Source organism: Eretmochelys imbricata, chromosome 8 (genome assembly GCF_965152235.1).
Source record: "Eretmochelys imbricata isolate rEreImb1 chromosome 8, rEreImb1.hap1, whole genome shotgun sequence".
Lineage (NCBI taxonomy): Eukaryota > Metazoa > Chordata > Testudines > Cheloniidae > Eretmochelys > Eretmochelys imbricata.
Window position 1 is genome coordinate 91,678,517 of NC_135579.1, and position 19,354 is coordinate 91,697,870.

At 40.7% G+C, this 19,354-nt stretch overlaps 1 protein-coding gene across 3 annotated transcripts in view; it reads right to left on the reverse strand.

Annotated features, from left to right (window-relative positions):
* PATJ (PATJ crumbs cell polarity complex component) overlaps positions 1-19,354 on the reverse strand; it is a 216,242-nt gene that overhangs the window by 57,681 nt on the left and 139,207 nt on the right. For all 3 annotated transcript variants that reach the window (XM_077824427.1, XM_077824426.1, XM_077824425.1), the window contains 2 exons: positions 13,325-13,416; positions 1,287-1,359 (listed from right to left, as the gene is read on the reverse strand). In XM_077824427.1, coding sequence (XP_077680553.1) covers positions 1,287-1,359; positions 13,325-13,416 — 165 coding nt within the window. The remainder of the gene's footprint in view (positions 1-1,286; positions 1,360-13,324; positions 13,417-19,354) is intronic.

Here is a 19,354-nt window from a genome sequence, read left to right on the forward strand (position 1 = left end):
GAGCTAAGGCTGCATGATTGTAATAATGCTTATTAAAATATCAAAAAGCAAATGTACCAATGACCAGAATTTAACAATTCAAGGCTAGACCAAGCCCCAATTGACTCATAAAACATGCTTTGCTTTATTAGCTCAAGAAGACATAGCATTAATAAGCAGCAGCAAGGCTAGCCATGTGCTATATCTACAAATAAGTACCATATTTCTCAGTTATATTATTATGAGGAGACATCAAATTGATAACGATGTGGTAACATTCCAGATTGCATTGCGCAGTAAGCACAATGCATTCATAAAGTTCAAAAGGATAAAAAGAGTCACATTAGGGGTGATGCAACAACCATAATATAGAACAGCACTGTCACGCTGAGGAAGCTCCTACTGTTGGAGAACAATCAGAAACATCCATATGCTTTTAGTTGCATATTATGAATCTATACACTAAAACGCCATGTTAATACGCCAGATAAAGTAACATACTGTCATTTCCACTACAAAAATGTAGTCTATAGTATAGCCATAAATCGTACACATAGTCTAATAGATAGGTCACAGGATTGGGAGTCAGGAGACCTGGGTTCTATTCCTGGTCATGCCAAACTGACAAGTTATTTCACCAGGCTTGTTTCCCCTTACACTCTTGAGTATCTTGGCTATCTAGATTGAAAGCTGGGATGGTCTTTCGCCAGGTGACTGTATGTATGATGCTCAGTGCAATGGGGTCCTCAATCATTGTTGGGACCTACCTCTCTACCGTAATGCAAATAATAAATATGGAAATAGTTCTACTGCCTTCAGTGGGCATTCGCCAGGCCTTCAATATTTATTTTCTAAATTCAGCTACCTAGATTTACTCCTAATGCCTGTGAAAGAATCAAAACCTGGTGGGACGTCTTGGCCTTCACTTACAAGGTGTCTCCCTGTGTCTCTCCCACTGAAAATAACAATTTCTTCTCTGGGAGGACCCTGAGATTTCACTTGTGTTCCAGGCAACACCCCCCCACAAAACTTTCAACCCTCTCAGAAAATAATTGCGACAGGAGACAGCAAGGCTTTCGCTCAATGATTTATTTTCCTGCTGTATCACAGTAACTAAGACAATATCTTGTCACCTAGCACCATGCCAATTGTTTCATTTAAAAAACAAGGGGAAACACACACATTTGGTCAAGTTCCCACCTGATGCATATTCGCTTTCAGGGATTAATCAGACAAGGTGTTTGAATGTATGTTGTACTAATTAGGATTAATCTAATTTAGTAAGCCCTAATCAAAAAACATCTTACCTCAATGGAAGACTGGGAGCTGTAAGGTAATGGGAAAGGAGTAACAGCCATTTGGTTAACTGCATCTTCATTTCTATGAAACATCAAAAAAGGCAGAATCAGTTTATTACACATTCACACACAAAGGCTAAACTATTTTTTGAGTTCGTCCTTGCCTCATGTATTAGGATTCTTTTAGTACAGTTTATTAGTAAAATATTTATCCTATGTAAAAACATTAGGCGCCTAGAAAGGCACACTTTTCATTTCTGTTTGCATTCCTTATTAGTTAATATAGGATCATGGCATGTCACCTTGGAAATAAATTAATTTATGTTCAATAGGGTTTGAGCAATTCAATAGTATTAGAGAACAATAAATGGGAAATGAAAATACATCCTTTAAAAGGCGTTTTGCATGGGTATTTCTTTTCCTGCTCAAAAAAAGATTTCAAAATCTCTTCAGGAAAAGGCTCCTACTATCTACCCATGGTATGTCTAATGCATTCACCTATCAGGCATATAGGTAACATTATTGTATCTACTACCTGTGTTAGTAAAGTAGCTTTTTCTTTTCAGTTCATATTTGCTATATACATTTCTGAAAATCTGAAACAAACTTAGCAAGATTTTAAGGAGAGGTGGGGAATCAGTTAATACAAAACACAAAATCCATTAGGTATTAATACATTGTTACTCAAAGATAATATTCAAATAATAATTTAAAGTATCTTTTTCCTCTTGGATGACTATGTGTTCCTAAAACGACTGATTACTTTGCAACTATCAAAGATGTTTTTATGGAAGGCTGACAGATATTCATGCTGCCTTGCTACAGGATGTCTTCGGTGACATTCAAAATTGGCTGATGAAATTAGGTAAACACCTTTGTGATCTTAATAAAACGTAACCAAGGAAACTGCAGCTATTATATTGTTTTAAAGAAGTATTTGACACACAGAAAAAAAAGGGAGACTTCAAGTTTTGCTTTAAAAAAAGCTGTACAAATGAATCAACAACAAAAATGTTTTTATTATTTATATTACAACAGTGCAGAGAGGCTCCAAATGAGATCAGGATCCCATTATGCTAGGTGCTCCATAACTGTAGCCTGTAAGCTCATTGGGACAGGGACTGTTTAAAAAGACAAGACAGATAAAAGGAAACATCATCATTCTCACTTTGCAGATGGATGATTGAGATTATGTGACATGACCAAGGTCACACAAGAAATCTGTGGTAGCTCCAGGAAGTGAACCCAGATCTCCCACGTTCCAGTGTCTTAGGCACAAGATTTTCTTTCCTTTAATTACTGGAATAAGACATTAGACAAATATTCATTATAAAATCACTTTTAGAGTGTAAATATCTGGAGGAAAAACCTGGGTATGGTTTGTCAATTATCCCTCAAAGGGTTAAACATGTAAATCCAGGATATCCCGATTACTCAGAAAGAAAGACAATGCTAGATCAACAACCTTCAGTAGAGCAGAAAGTAGCGAATGCAATCATAGGCATTTGAACGGATAAATCCTACATGCAAAGGTTGGTGAATTCATTTACTTTATCTTCAACCAAAGCAGCCATAAAGTTCAAAAAAAAAAATGGTCTCTGTATTGATCACAATCCCTCACTCAGACTCTCTCAGCCTCTTCTTCTGGCCCTCCTCAAAGCTTCGCAGCACTCAGAAAATATGCTAACATCTGCGCTCCAATGACCAGCGTCACCAACCCATGCATGCAGGAGGCCATGCCAGAAATCTGAAGTAATTGAGCAGCATCACATTTTCTTTTCATCTTCACATCATGATTTCCAAGCATGTATTACTGTACCAGTACAGCATATTAGGCAAGGACATTTCTTCCTGCTTTTCTTTTCACAATGGTACACTGCAGTTCTCACATATGAGAATTAATCAGCAAATCTAAGATGTCTAAGAAACCTGGCAATTTTTGCCTACTATTAATTCAGGTTATACAGCCTTCCCCCCTCCCACCAGCAATGGTCAAAGTCTTACATAAGCACTAACAACATGAAAGCTAGCATAACCTACAGCTCATGACGCAAAATGTATAGCCTGATGATAATGCATACATCTTAAAATCTTTGTGAGAAATGCTGTTATAATTCTAAAACATTGCTAAACATAAATCTTAATATCAATATTATAAAATTGTTTTTACTTAATTACATAAAAATAGTTTCTGCTGAACTTACAAACACCATCATCAGGTTTACAAATGTATGTCCTTTTAAACAGACGGTAATTTTTATTCCATATAATAAAAAATTACAATCATTCCTTGGGGGAAAAAACAGGGTTGCAAAAAGTCACAATTTGTAATCTATCCCTGTTGTAATTGTACAAATTCAAACACTTTAATACTTCAACAGAGACCACTTCAAAGCAGATTCAAAGTGGGAGCATATTTTAAAATCACAGAGCTAATAATAAATTGCTTTTTGCACTCCACTCCCAGAAATTTCCTTGATTAAAACAGGAATTTTATTTAAAATTAAAATTAATTATCATCGTCTTTTGATGTTGGAGCAGATGCTTAGCGGTTTGAGGATTGTGTTTGAATTACAGTGGCTGCAAATGAAAATTCAGCACATTTGCCATCCGTTACTACGGTTACCACTAAGAAACCTGTTCGAAGATACCACTTCATGCAAAATATTGCCCAACATCAACTTGTTCATAGATTTCCTGGAAGCATTTCATCAGGGTTGAGACAGTCCTTCATTTTTTTCAAGGTCAGAACAACTTTCATGCAATTTACACACTATGCTCATCTTGCCAATATAACCTTAAAAATAAATGTCTCTCCATTTTGCAAGGATGTTAAATGTCCCATAATTTTACACCACTGTCCTTATTCCAACTCTCCTCCACGGTTTGCGTAGGATACTGCGTGCATATTGTCCACCTGATTGTTGACTCACACCAAAGACATGTCTGCCTTTCAGTGGTGGTGTATGTCTATATGATGTGAAGCACTCTAGGATGGAAGGCTCCCCAGGTTTTCACTTTAGTCAGAGATAAAAGAGTGCTGACTGATTATGTCAATAGCAGTCACTATCTCACAGTACTGAAGCAATAAGAAACTCAGTCAGTGTAAAGGGTCAAGGCAAGCAGGCTGAAGCCAATGCATAAGTGGCAGAAAGCTTGTGCTTTTGGCAAGGCTTGCTTACCCAGCTCTCTCTCACGTCTGTTTGAGCAAGTTACCATACCTCCCTCCTCTTCACCACACTAAGTATAAACCATTAGACATTCCTCTCCCTCCACTCCCTACCAGGAAACAATTTTTAAAATATATATATATATTGCCCCTCTATAAGCCTGACCATTTCTGTCTAACAACTGTACCTCCAATAAGAAAAGGATTACTTGTGGCACCTTAGAGACTAACCAATTTATTTGAGCATGAGGTTTCGTGAGCTACAGCTCACTTCATCGGATGCATACCTTGGAAACTGCAGCAGACTTTATATACACACAGAGAATATGAAACAATACCTCCTCCCACCCCACTGCCCTGCTGGTAATAGCTTATCTAAAGTGATCATCAAGTTGGGCCATTTCCAGCACAAATCCAGGTTTTCTCACCCTCCACCCCCCCACACAAATTCACTCTCCTGCTGGTTATAGCCCATCCAAAGTGACAACTCTCTACACAATGTGCATGATAATCAAGTTGGGCCATTTCCTGCACAAATCCAGGTTCTCTCACCCCCTCACCCCCCTCCCAAAAACACACACACAAACTCACTATCCTGCTGGTAATAGCTCATCCAAAGTGACCACTCTCCCTACAATGTGCATGATAATCAAGATGGGCCATTTCCAGCACAAATCCAGGTTTTCTCACCCCCCCACCTCCATACACACACAAACTCACTCCCCTGCTGGTAATAGCTCATCCAAACTGACCACTCTCCAAGTTTAAATCCAAGTTAAACCAGAACATCTGGGGGGGGGGGGTAGGAAAAAACAAGGGGAAATAGGCTACTTTGCATAATGACTTAGCCACTCCCAGTCTCTATTTAAGCCTAAATTAATAGTATCCAATTTGCAAATGAATTCCAATTCAGCAGTTTCTTGCTGGAGTCTGGATTTGAAGTTTTTTTGTTTTAAGATAGCGACCTTCATGTCTGTGATTGCGTGACCACAGAGATTGAAGTGTTCTCCGACTGGTTTATGAATGTTATAATTCTTGACATCTGATTTGTGTCCATTTATTCTTTTACGTAGAGACTGTCCAGTTTGACCAATGTAAACGGCAGAGGGGCATTGCTGGCACATGATGGCATATATCACATTGGTGGATGTGCAGGTGAACGAGCCTCTGATAGTGTGGCTGATGTTATTAGGCCCTGTGATGGTGTCCCCTGAATAGATATGTGGGCACAATTGGCAACGGGCTTTGTTGCAAGGATAAGTTCCTGGGTTAGTGGTTCTGTTGTGTGGTATGTGGTTGTTGGTGAGTATTTGCTTCAGGTTGCGGGGCTGTCTGTAGGCAAGGACTGGCCTGTCTCCCAAGATTTGTGAGAGTGTTGGGTCATCCTTTAGGATAGGTTGTAGATCCTTAATAATGTGTTGGAGGGGTTTTAGTTGGGGGCTGAAGGTGACGGCTAGTGGCGTTCTGTTATTTTCTTTGTTAGGCCTGTCCTGTAGTAGGTAACTTCTGGGAACTCTTCTGGCTCTATCAATCTGTTTCTTTACTTCCGCAGGTGGGTATTGTAGTTGTAAGAAAGCTTGACAGAGATCTTGTAGGTGTTTGTCTCTGTCTGAGGGGTTGGAGCAAATGCGGTTGTATCGCAGAGCTTGGCTGTAGACGATGGATCGTGTGATGTGGTCAGAGTGAAAGCTGGAGGCATGCAGGTAGGAATAGCGGTCAGTAGGTTTCCGGTATAGGGTGGTGTTTATGACTCTTTGCTATTATGCATCAGCTTGAAAGATTTTTTTCCTACTGACATTGGGAATGCTCTCATCTTTCCCCCTTTTTTTCAGTCTACACTTAACTAGCTGCTTATTTTATGACAACCATTTAAAATGAGTATTTAATCTGGGCTGCAGAGTAGGCTGGGTCATTGCCATCTTAAAAATAAGAGAATGAATGTTTTAACTTCCTGGACATATGGACTTGCCCATATAGAAGTACCAAAACCGGGAGAAGCCTAGAAGGAAGTTTAAAAAATAATAATAATGGGGGAATGGGAGAATGTCAAACCTAGAAATAAAGTGTTTGGCATCAGCCCATTTTTGATCTTTTCTGGAAAGCAAAGCCCTACAGAACCTCCCAACAAAATACATTAAAATATTTTTGCTATCACAGTAAAATTTCCACTACTTTTCCAGATTACTGCCAAGTAACATTTCAAAATTTGTCTGGCAAACTGCACCCACTAGGGGGTAACGCTGGGTATTTCAAAAAAGCCTCAGGGAATTAGCTGCTTTATTCTCACTGAATTTCCAATGGGATTTGAGCACCTCTCTCTGCTGGGCTCCTTTGAAAATCCCAGCCAAGATAGTTATTGTTTCCAGTACTTGGGATTCACAAAGACAAGCCCCATTTGCCATATTAGCTAGAAAACAGCATTGCACTGCTACTCAGTATGGTACAATGTTATTTAACATAAACTAGAGGCAATGCTTGAATTGAGCTCTGCTTCCCAGAAAGATTATACTTTCTTTTTTACAATGCTCAGGTGATTTTTTTTTTTTTTTTTTAAAACAAACAAACTATGTTTACAGGCTGAATTTCTTCCAGTTCATTATTGGAGAAAGCCAAGCAACAGCAACATGTGCTGAATCTAAATAAAAACCACAGTGATAATACAACTGTGAACTTTTCATATGCTATTACAAGTTTATGTAACTAACTAACAAGGCTGTTGGGAAATAGCACTGCATTAAGGCCTGTGTTTTGGAGTTTGGCCAGAAACAGCTGTTTTAAATGACCACTGTCAACTTTATAGTGGAAAAGATCATAAATTGGCGTGAAAAACTTTCTAATACAATGGGACTTCTATGTTCCTCATTGCAATTACAGCAATTTGTCTAATCAGCAAAAGTTTTGGGAAAGGGCGGTAATGCAGTTTTTAACACTATCTGGAGGTGAGAAAGTATGAGACAAGTTTTTCACACTGCACTTTAGTTTTTGAGCTGGGATTTGTTTCTTGGTAGAAATGGAAAGGCTGAAGACACCTTGTATTTCTTCTATGGTCATGACTGGCTCATCCAACTCTATACATGCAATGAAATGTCCAAGCCCTTCATCTCATTTTACAACCCCTTCACTCTCACTCACTGGACCCTGGGGGATCCATTATGCCTCATATTTGTGGTTGGTTTTTTAGGTGATGTCAGCACCAGTGCACAGGGCTCTTCTTGCCATAGGGATTGCCAACTGCAGGGTTGGAGATGAGACTTCCCAGTGCTTTTAATGGTGGGCTAATTGAAAGCACGGTGCTAGATTCTTGTTGCTGAGAATGAATGGGGTGTAAAAGGAGATGAAGAGCTTGTTAGTTTCAGCAACTCTGGGTTGGCTATCCATAACCCAATTCCACTGTAAGGAAAGCTCACAGCTAGGGACCACACTGGAAAGTCAAACACTATCCAGTATTGCTGCTTCTTCTATTACATTGGATGAATCGCTATTCTTGAGGCTGTTGATTCTCATCGCCTGTATAAATACCAATCTATAGGGTACCATGTGACAGCTAACTGGAGAACAGTTCATCTGCTTTGAAGTAGCTATTCTGTGCAACATAATGTTTGATCACTTCTGTTATTTGGTTCTGACTTTCTGGTACAATAAGGTAAGGTAGAGCTGTACCAGAAACTCCTTACAGGAGAAACTTTATAGATAAAATTCTTTGCTAGCTGTGAGTGGTTCATCCCCAGTTTTCAAACGTAATAAATGCAATGGCACTCTGCTCTCTCCAGATCTTTAATCAGAGGGACACAGCCGAAGTCATCCAAGCAGCAAACCCATCAGCACAGCTTGCAGTCACTAATATGGTCACCGCTTGCATTTTTAGCTGGAAAAGCTTTTGTATGTGCAGACAGAAAAGATGCATCGAGACTCAAGATGTCTATTGCTCTTCAATCCCAATATTGTAGCAAAGAGGTGTATGAGTTAGCTGTGTTTCAATATTTTAATTGAAATATTATGGGGAAGAGATTTAAGAAAAGTCCTTTAAAAGAAGTGAGCAAACAAGCTTCCAAAGCCCTGTTAAATTGAACCACTTCTGGGGCTGGCACAATTTGGAAGCTGTGTCATCACATGAAAAAATAATGGATATGCATACAAACTGAGACAAAAATCACATACCAAAGAGTTTATAGCAGAGGTGGGCAAACTATGGACATCTGGCCTGCGGGACCGTCTTGCCCAGCGCCTGAGCTCCCAGTCGGGGAGGCTAGCCCCCAGCCCGGGAGGCTAGCTCCCAGCCCCTCCCCTGCCGTCCACCCTCCCCCGCAGCCTCAGATCACTGCGCCGCCAGCGTTCTGGTCTGCTGCTCCTGCCAGGGAGCACGGTGGCATGGCTGCGAGCTCCTCCAGCTCTGAGCGGCATGGTGTGGGAGCAGGGGGGTTGGATAAGGGGCAGGGGGTTCCGGGGGGCAGTCAGGAGACAGGGAGTGGAAGTTCGGGGAGGGGGGAGGTCAGGGGACTGGGAACGGGGGGAGGGGGAGGGTTGGATACGTGTGGGAGTCCCAGGGGGCCTGTCAGGGGTCAGGGGTGTGGCTAGGGGTCAGGGCAGTCGGAGAGGGGGGATTGGAGAGGGGGTGGGGTCCCGGGGGGGGATAGGGGGGTCCCAGGAGGGGGCAGTCAGGGGTTCTGAGGGGGGCGGGAAGTGGGGGGGGGGCAGATGGGGGTGGGGGCCAGGCTGTTTGGGGAAGCACAGCCTTCTCTACCTGGCCCTCTATACAGTTTTGCAACCCTGATGTGGCCCTCAGGCCAAAAAGTTTACCCACCCCTGGTTTATAGTCTAAATAAGAAAAGATAAATAACCAAGCAGAAAGGGGAGGGACATGGGGATTTTTTTTTTTTTAAATGAGAAGGGGGTTTCAGGAGACACAATGACAATGTTTGGGCCCAGAATAGTTTACATTAAGTAGCTTATGGTTTCTTGTATAATACAATCTAACTAGACTTCAAGCTTGTGTTTGTTTTTTGCAGGATTTTGAAACAAACTTTTGCAGTGTATTTGGTTTACTTACAGGATGAGTGTACAGCTAGATACAGTGAGTTTGCGGTTGTTTTTTCCCCTCTTTTACTGCCTACTCATTGCAGCTGCTGCTCTGATTGCTAATAACACTTTCCCTTGGAGAGCCTTTCTTTCCATTAATATTTGAAAGGGTGCTCAGGTCAAGCAGACAGATACATCCATTGTCAATGCACCATAACATAATGCAGACAGCAGTGACAAGACGCTTGTTCTGCTGAAGTCTAAAGACATTACATATATTTACAACTTGGAAAACAACTTTTAAAATGACACCTTCTCTCGCCCAAGAGACAGTAACAGGAACAAATTCAATGGCTACACCATTTCTAATTCAGTGTATGTAGTTGAGAAACTGTTATTTTTAAAAAGAAGCTCTTCTCATTCCAATGGATTCATTCATAGATGATCAAAACTGGAAAAAAGGAAGATTTAGGCAAGCCCTTCTATTGCCTTTATAGATAAATATCTCTTAAATGTGACCAAAACACATACTAGAAATTTTCATGTCCAAAGAGACTCCACAGCAAGTGAGCTACCTTTATTAGGAGCCTTGTGATATTTTTAATTACAGAAAGTTAAAAGAAAAGTGTGTCTGGTGGCAGACTGTGGCAGATTTTGCAAGCAATCTGCTCTTCAGAGAGATGGCCTGACAGCCTGCACTATATCTAGTTCTGGGGTTCAGTTTCATATGTTCTGCTTCAGCCTCTGGAGCTTTCACACCAGACACACATTCCACATGCAATTAACTTATGGAGAGTGAGTTGTTGTATGTGACATTTAATTTTCAATAGCTAGGGGAAGTAACACAAGAGCTGCAGGCAAAGTCATTAATCACTCCTGAATCCTCTGCACTGCCAACTACGGCAACTCATTCTTCATTGCACTAACACAGCTCTTCCATTATATTTGTGTGTACTGTGCCTCACAGACAGATGTGTGAGTATAAACATACACATGGTTATACATCAATAATTATTGATTATCATGCACATTGTGTAAAGAGTTGTCACTTTGGATGGGCTATCACCAGCAGGACAGTGAATTTGTGTGGGGGGGTGGAGGGTGAGAAAACCTGGATTTGTGCTGGAAATGGCCTAACCTGATGATTACTTTAGATAAGCTATTACCAGCAGGACAGTGGGGTGGGAGGAGGTATTGTTTCATATTCTCTGTGTATATATAAAGTCTGCTGCAGTTTCCATGGTATGCATCCGATGAAGTGAGCTGTAGCTCACGAAAGTTCATGCTCAAATAAATTGGTTAGTCTCTAAGGTGCCACAAGTACTCCTTTTCTTTTTGCGAATACAGACTAACACGGCTGTTACTCTGAAACCTGACATCAATAATAGGTATTTATGAATAAATTATATAAATTCTAGTATATGCCACACAAATATATATGGGTTAGAAGTCCATGTAACCAATTGGTATGGGCATAATTAAACGAGGCAAGCCACAACTAGACTACACACATTTGTCCTAAATTACTCATTCCTGAGTATTAAAGTGTATACAGCCAAAACTGTGTGCAAGGGACAGTCCTCACTCTAATGATACAAGCAGAAGCCCTCCCCCGTCCCCAAATTAGAACAATGGCAGCTCTAATTAGGCTGGGACTATGGTGGAGGAAGTTAGGATGTCTTAATACATTTACAGCCAAAATAATATAGAGAATGTTTTCCCGCTTAGAATAGAAGTACATCTGGTCAGAAATTTTCCAGTGGAACATTTTTCTGTCAGAGAATGTTGATTTGGCAAAAATCAAAAGGTTCCACAGGAAAGTGTTGATTCTGATAAATCTTTTGAGGGAAACCAAGCAGGTTTCACTGGTTTCCTAACAGCTTCTTCACACACCTCCCCAGTTCCTTGGCAACCTGGGCTCACTGGCTGCTGCAGAGCTGGGGAGGCTGGAGAGCTGGGACCAGAAATTTTTGAACAGTTCATCTTGGTCCTTCCAAAAAGAATTTTTTTGAAAATGTCCCTCCCAGTGAAAATCGCACATATCTCACTGTTTGATCTGATTTGGAATCCCCCCTCAAATGCAAGTGTTTCTGCAGGACAGAAATTTCAGTTCCTGAGCAGATCTAAAAATAAGAAATATACCCATCTTTGATCCTTAGGAACTGAAAGATACATGGTGCACTGCAGTATCTCATTCCCTCCCCACATAACCACCACAAAGGAGGCCTTGTTCCCTCCTTGAGTCCATTTACCACATCCCTCTTTAAAAATGAGCCCTTCCATCCAAAAAGCACTCTTAGAAGAAGTCATTTCCCACATGAAGCAAGAAGCCTCATACTCCCACCTGCCTACTCTCCCCAAGTGGCTCTCTCTTCAAGACTGAACTTTTCTGGGTTCCATGAAAAGTTCTCTTTATTTTTTAACAGTAAGGTCAACTGCCTAACCCCTCCTGAGAGCTGACTGGAACTCATCGCAGACAGCCTAACCTGGTCTTTCCTCCCAGTGGCCAAACCCATCCTCCTCCAGCATCCCTTTGTGGCTTATATATATAAACCCTAGAAATTAGCCATTCTGCATAGGAACTGGTTAATTTTCTATTGGTTTGTTGCAGGCCAAGCCAAACCAGAGAGTCCTACAGAAGCTACAGGGAGTGATTTCAAGAGAAAGAAAACTCATCAGAGCATTTCCCTTCCCAACCAGGCCAGATTAAGACACAGGCATGTGAATACGCAACATAAACATTTGACAACATAAGAATCTTAGTATTATTTTTTTAATAGTTTCTAGACCTGATAGCTGCAGAAGAAAGCATGAAACCATGAATGATGCAATGACGTCTGTGTCTGCAGGCAGCTTGAAACCATAGCTCTAAGAGGTGTGAACTGCCCCCTGCATCTCTCAGACTTCCACAAAGTTATTTTTAAGGAACTGCTGAGGCTGGTCACATCATCTGCAGTGACATCACCAGAGGGTGGAACCTCAGGAGGCGTGGGAAGTTGGTCAAGGTGACATTTGGAGAGTGGATCTTGAGGAGGGAGGTCTGGGAAGTCACAGGGAACAGGGAGTTGGAGGGTCAGACAGAAGGTCTGGATAGACTTGCTTGGAGAGGGTAGCTCACTTAAGAAGGGTTAGCAGAGCTCTGAGGAGGAAACCTGAAGAGAGCTCAGCTTGGTATCCCTAGCCCCACATAGGTAGATTCGGTGGGCTTTGGAGGGCAGAGTCTCGGAGGAAGTAACAGGCCCGCAGGTCCTGGCACAATATGTATGTATATTTGTAAATAATTAAGACGCTCAAGGTAGAGTTACATAGACCTGATAAGATGAGCAGTTTCTGTGTATAAAACTATTTCTTTAAAGCCTCCAGTTCCATGTTAGATTATAGTTGTCCTTAGTGTAATAAATAAGATGCTTTGTTTTCACTAAGACTAAATTGGATATGTGCTACTAAGTTATTTAGGTAGCAAACTGCTACCTCTAGAAGTGATGCTACCCAATAATTTCCACATGCTAGAGTGTATCTCCAGTTCCTAGGGAGAAATGACTAAAACCTTTTAAAACTAAATCTAAGAGAGAAGGAGTGAATACTTGTTGTGCATAATGGTGGCAGCAAAAGGTACCAGATAAACAGTCTCTAAGCATCTCTGTCACCTGTTCACCAGAGGGTGAGCAGGCCATCACAGTTATCCTTGGAAAGAGATTTTAAACAACATTACAGAGATCTTCTCAACAATGCTCAGAAACGTGGTTAAGAAAAAGATTATCTTATTTCAAAGGGAATCAAAGGGGATCAGCATCTCTGAAAATGAGGCTATTAATGTAAAGGCTCAACTACAACTAGATGTTTTGATGAGAACTGGTCTTACCGTATGAAAACCAACTTGACCTTTGACGGAGCAGTCTTAATTATTGCAGAGGCATTTTGGTGGCTTCTTCCATACAATATCTGATTGTTTATCTGTTAAAAAGAACGGGGAAAAAAACTGGTTCATGTACAGATGTATTTAATTAAAACTAAAGCTAAATATGTATTATTTTGAATTTAATTATAGTGGGTAATCCAACACTTCAAAGATGATGACAAGCTAAAAGGAAGATCAAACGATAAAGAGAAATGAGGGACGCATGAAATATAAATCCCATTGCCTATGAGGATCTTAAAAATAGGCAAAGCAGCATCGCACATTACATTTTTACTTTACTTTCAGGAAGACACATCAGTATGCCGGAAGAGGTTTCAAGCACAAATGCACTGTGGTAAAATAGTATATGAAAAAGCAAACAGGAGAAAGTAAACAATGCTAACCTCTGTCAGTGTACTCACTTTTGATTTGGACAGTCCACGCTATTATCCTGCCATCAGTTCATGTGCAGGAGGAGGGCAGGATGTGATACTGAATTCAGAGGTAACACTTTATAATACTGATTTAGCTTTTCTATCATTTCTCTTATGGAAAAAATAGGTATTGAATTTTTTTGAAGAATACCCTATTTTTCCATCATGACTTCAAGATAGACCATGAAGGTATAGCTTTAAGATTGAGAAAAATGTTAATTTTCAACAGTTTAGTCACTCTTATTTTCAAAGCAATATATATATTTTTATATTGAATTAATATTGCCAAGCTCAAAGTATTCCAGGAGAGCTGTAAAATGATTAACATATTGCATAATGCTTAATACAAGAAATTAGCAACCTCATATTTAATTAAGTTTTGCCAATACTAGCGGCTATTTCCATCACTCAATACAAATGAGACAGAATTCCTACACTGCTCAAACCTTTGTTAAATAAAGAAAATAAACAATGTCTGGTGTTCAGAGTCAAATGAATGATCCTTTATGGCAAGTTCTAAAAAAATTCAGCATGAGAAAAGTTATCTAAACACGACTTCTAACACAGCTTTTAACAGCTGATCCTAAACTATGGCCTACAGGTCAAGAGTGGTCAAGTTGCACTTGCTAGTCACATGGTGCTGACTCTTTTCTCCATCTGAGGACAACAAAAACCCACGATACATTTTAAAAGACATTCAGTTTTTGCTGTTGGGGTTATTTTCCAAGGAGGAATCAACAAGTGAATATTCTTCAAATGGTTAAAGTAATCCAGCAACAAATTGTATGGCAATCATATCCATATTTTACAAATACTCCTGCAAAATATATTCCTTATTTCCTCCCCAACCCCCACCCCTTCATTTCCTCACCACCTTTTTAAAAGTTTGATATTTGGGAGTGCCCAAATATATATATCTATTTGCATAGTAAGATCTGATTCTGCTTGCCTTGTATACTCCAGAGTCCCTCTGAGGTCAATAGCAGTTTGAGGTATACAGAACATGAAAGGATCAGGCACGAAGGAAATAACACTACCCTAAAGTTTGAAGAGCTTCAAAGTTATTATTATTTGCAATTACCATACAAGGAGATACAGTTCTAGAGGTGGTATCCTAAACTCAAAGGTAAAGTTTAAGAAATTGGCAAAAAGGGAATACTTCCACAGAGACATTCAGAGTTCAAATTAGCATATTATTAACTTGTGATAAATTTGTCTTATTTTTTTTCTCAATTTAAAAGAAATTATTCACTAGGGATATTATATCTGTTTTATAAATAGTTTGGATTTAGTTGAATTGCCATCAATTTTTCTTAACTGCTTACTTAGATTAGAATTTGTATTTTTTACACTGGTTAAATTAATCCTACTTTGCAAATGTATCAGAGTCCAAAATTTAATTAGCTGGAGTTAGGTCTGTAAGTTACAATTATTTTAATTATACAAAAATGAAAATGTAGTCAAAGCAATATATTTCCCTTGAGGTTTTCAGCTATCCCATGTAGTTATTCTTCAGTGACAGCCTAAATTGATTGATTTTTTTTTTTTTTAAAAGGCAAGGGTTTCTTTTGGAAAGAAAATTTATTATGTTAGCTGCTCAGATACCCCAGTGATGAAGGATTATAGAAAACCCTACAGAAATGGAACTGCAAGAGAATATCTAGAATTTCATGAGGGGCACCATTTTGAAATCTTTTCTTATTTTCAATGGGAGACATGTCAGCGCCACAAAATACGTTAGGATATTTACTTTATTTTGTGGGAATCAAAACCCATAGACAGCTACTTGGAAACTATGTTTGATTTTCTGCATTACAGTTTGCTTATGTTAAATGTTTTCTTTTGCTGAGATGCTTAACAATAACTTCAGAAAGTTCCATTATCCCTTGAAAAGAAAAAGAAAAAGAGAAAAAGGAAAAGGAAAAGAAACTAAGTAGATATGAACATAATGACTCAGTGGGCTCTCTATAAGGGTTTGGTTTTTTTTTGTTTTTGTTTTTAAAAACATGTCTTCTTGAAAAGATCAGGACTTCATAGAGAGGGAAGAAATTGAGTCATCACCTGGTTATGATGTTATCAGGTCAGTAGGCACAGGTTTTTATTCGGTCACTACGGCAATAGTTATGTTGTTTTATGAAGTGCTTGCTGAGTCCAACCAGCATCCAGTGCATAGCAACGTACTATAGATTTGGGCAACTGAAGTTTTATCTGATGGTTTTATAAGCTTAAGTAGTATCTCGCATGTACTTGCTTAAATCTGTAAATGACATGGAAGTTTATAACCCAGAAAAAAAAAATCAGAGGAACTTCTGCCCCTCGTACTTTGATATAAAGAAGTGAAAAGACATTAAAAGTGGGTATTAATATAAGAATATTCTCTTTACCACATAGCTGTGATGGGAACTGTTGTAATAATTGGGCCTACAAATTTATCCTAACTGTAAGCGGTAAGTGAAAGTTCATAAGATGTCACAATAACATTAAACAATGAATATTATGTAAAAGGGAGATAAAATCTAGGTTAGACTGAAGAAAAAGGCCTAGTAATACAATTCAAGGACTGTGTTAAAATCATGCCTGGTAAACTCAAAATGGGTAGAACTGAAAATCAATAAACCAAAATTGGTGCATCAGAAATTAGGTCTAATTGATTGACAAAATAACGCGTTTCACCCATCATTCCCTTTTGGGGTCTTAAAAGGAATGATTTAAAAGAAAATCAAGCAGCAGCAGAAGAATAAGCTGTCTACCAACAACCACTGCAGCAAGCTTTACCACCATGGCTCCCACTCCCACCATCTCCTGAGACTCCAACACTGTTTGGCCATTGTTGTTCTGATCCTGAGAGACTGGGCCAGAGAGAGGGACTCAGATGACATCACTACCTCCAATGGAACTGGCCAACCCCCCTTTCTCCCAGACATCCTTTTTCCTCTTCACCTTACTTCTTCTCTTTTTCCCCTCTGTCTAATAAGTATCTGGCTTAGCCATCCATTAAAAAAAATTTTTGTTTGCAACACAGCTGTAAGCCTGTGACCAGAAAGGCAACTAAAAGCAATGCCCAAAATAGCCCAATCACTGGAACAAGTTTGCCAGGTCTCAGAGTGGCTGATAAGACTGTGCTGTGTTGGAGTTTTTCCAGCAATGAAGCAGCAAGTGAGAGTCCACATCAGAGACAGAAGCTGCATTTTCTCTTTGCTGTTCTTTTCTTTCCCCTTTTGTGTGTTTTTGTAGTGTTTCGTTTTCTAGAAAGCAGGACTGTACTTCAACAACAGCTCCAGCCCATTTCAACTAACTTATTCTCTTTCCCTCCAAAAGATCAACTATAACCATCTTTAATTCCATGTAAAAGACTGTTTTTTTCCTTCTAAAAACTCTCTATAGTTAAAGGTAAAAGGAACCTGTGGGAGGGGGCTCAGGGCACGGGCACTGCAGGGTTGGAGTGCAGGGGGTGGGGCAGAGAGGGCTCCAGCTGTGGGTGTGGGTTCTGGGGTGGGGTCAGGGATGAGGGGATTGGGGTGCAGGAGGGGGCTCAGGGCTAGGGCAGAGGGTTGGGGGGGTCGGGGGGGGGCTCTGGTTGGGGTACGGGCTCTGGCTGGGGCCGCGGATGAGGAGTTTGGAGTCCAGGCTGGCCCAGGGCTACGGCGGGGAGAGAGAACTCCCCCACAGGTGTCTTTCCCCACAACAGCATCTGGGCTGGGGGGGGGAGAAATGGCACCTCTCCCTGCCACAGCAGCTCCAGCGCAGCTGGGCTGGGGCTCCTCTCCCTGGTCACGGCAGCTCTGGCATGGCTGGGCCAGACTGGGGGAGGGGCCCCTCTCCCCGACAGCTTCAGAGGGGCTGGGCTGGGGGATCTGTGCGGCCCTAAATAGCCTGCTATGTGGCCATGCAGCTTACAGGGAACCTAGGTGATTTTTCCCCTCATATTTCTTGGGACACCTCTGGCATGGATGCCCAGCAGCAAGGAAGCAGCACTCCCCCTGCCATCGGCATTCACAGTGGGTCCATGCAGCATGGGCAGGGAGGAAGCAGTAGGGCGGCTGGCTGCCAGCTGAGTTCCTCCCCCGCCACATGTGGCTGCTTTGCCTGCCCTGCTGCTAGAGTCCCAGCACGGCTGCCCGCTTTGCAGACCATCCACCGAGGTGAGTCGGAGTGGAGGCAGACGCAAAGGCAACACACACCCCCACGCATAACCTCGGGTTAGTTTGCTATAGAATTGGCTGCCAGTGTTGTCTTTGGTGTAAGATCTGGAGTAACAACTGAGCTGGGGTAAGTGACTGGTCTCTTGGGACTAGGAGAAACCTGATGTGGTGAGATTTTTGGTGTGACCATTACCACAAAGTTCAATGTGACTGGGTAGCAAGATAGATTGGAGAGTCTAAGGGGATTGTTGTGAGCCACTCCAGTCAGCATGACAACAAGCAACCGATTTTGGTGAGGAGAAAGAATAGGAACCAGGGGATAACAATGGCAGAAGCAGTAAAATTGCTCACAGTTGTTTGATGGGTGAGCAGGGATATAGAAAAGCACACAGTGCCCAGGCCTGCTGCCACAAAAGCATTGTGAGTGTCCTGATTACAGCTTTATATTATTATGTCATTTGTTCAGTGGTTTTTTTAACTTCTAAAATGTGAAAACATTAATTTAAAGTTTTGGGGTTTTTTTCTCTCATATTCCACCCTCCCTTCCCCAATCACCGCCTCGTCCTCAAGAAGAAAGCCCTGAGAACAAGACTAGAATCTTTAAATATTAGACTATAGCTAGAAAAAACCCCAACTTTTGGGGAGACCCATCCAATATGACTTTCTATCCCAGCCAAGATCCTGCTATTTTCTTATTTGGAATTTTTTATCTCCCTGGTGGACTACTGCTGCTGGTAGAACCCTGAATAACTTTAACTAAATGTCTGAATGCAGAGAATGCAAAAACCTTCTTCCACCAAGTATATGATATACAAATTGAGCATGAAACATCAAAAACCTTTAAAGCAGAAATGACATCACTGTTTTGACCAGCTGGTTCATTTATAGAACGTGGTTAGGTTAACAAAATAAACCTACCTAGCAAATGGTGGATATAGCACCTGTATTATTACAGTATTGTTCATATTAATCTATATATTGCTATAATCGTAATAAAAATACATAAGCCATAGAAACCCTCTGGGTGGATTTTGAGCTATGACAAAAGGAATAATCGCTACTGAATAGTAGTCCAGTATGGAATCAATTTCACTCTGTAGGCACTGACATGGGGATTAGCAATCAGTCTTTCCAATAGGAGTGAAGATTTCCGGTACAACATAACTGCATAGCATGCCACTAATAAAAGGCAGTTAGCGAACTTTATGAAAATGCAGCGGAATCAACAACATTCCAATGACACAACAAGGATCTTCTAGGATCTGAAGCCAGCATCTCAAATCCTGCTCACTTTACTAACAGGAATAATTCTATTTAATCACTGGGACTACTTGCTTGTGTAAAGAGAGCGGGATCTGGCCTCACATCTTTTTCTTCTGAAAGAGATGAGGATAGGGATGAACCTACTGTGCAAATAT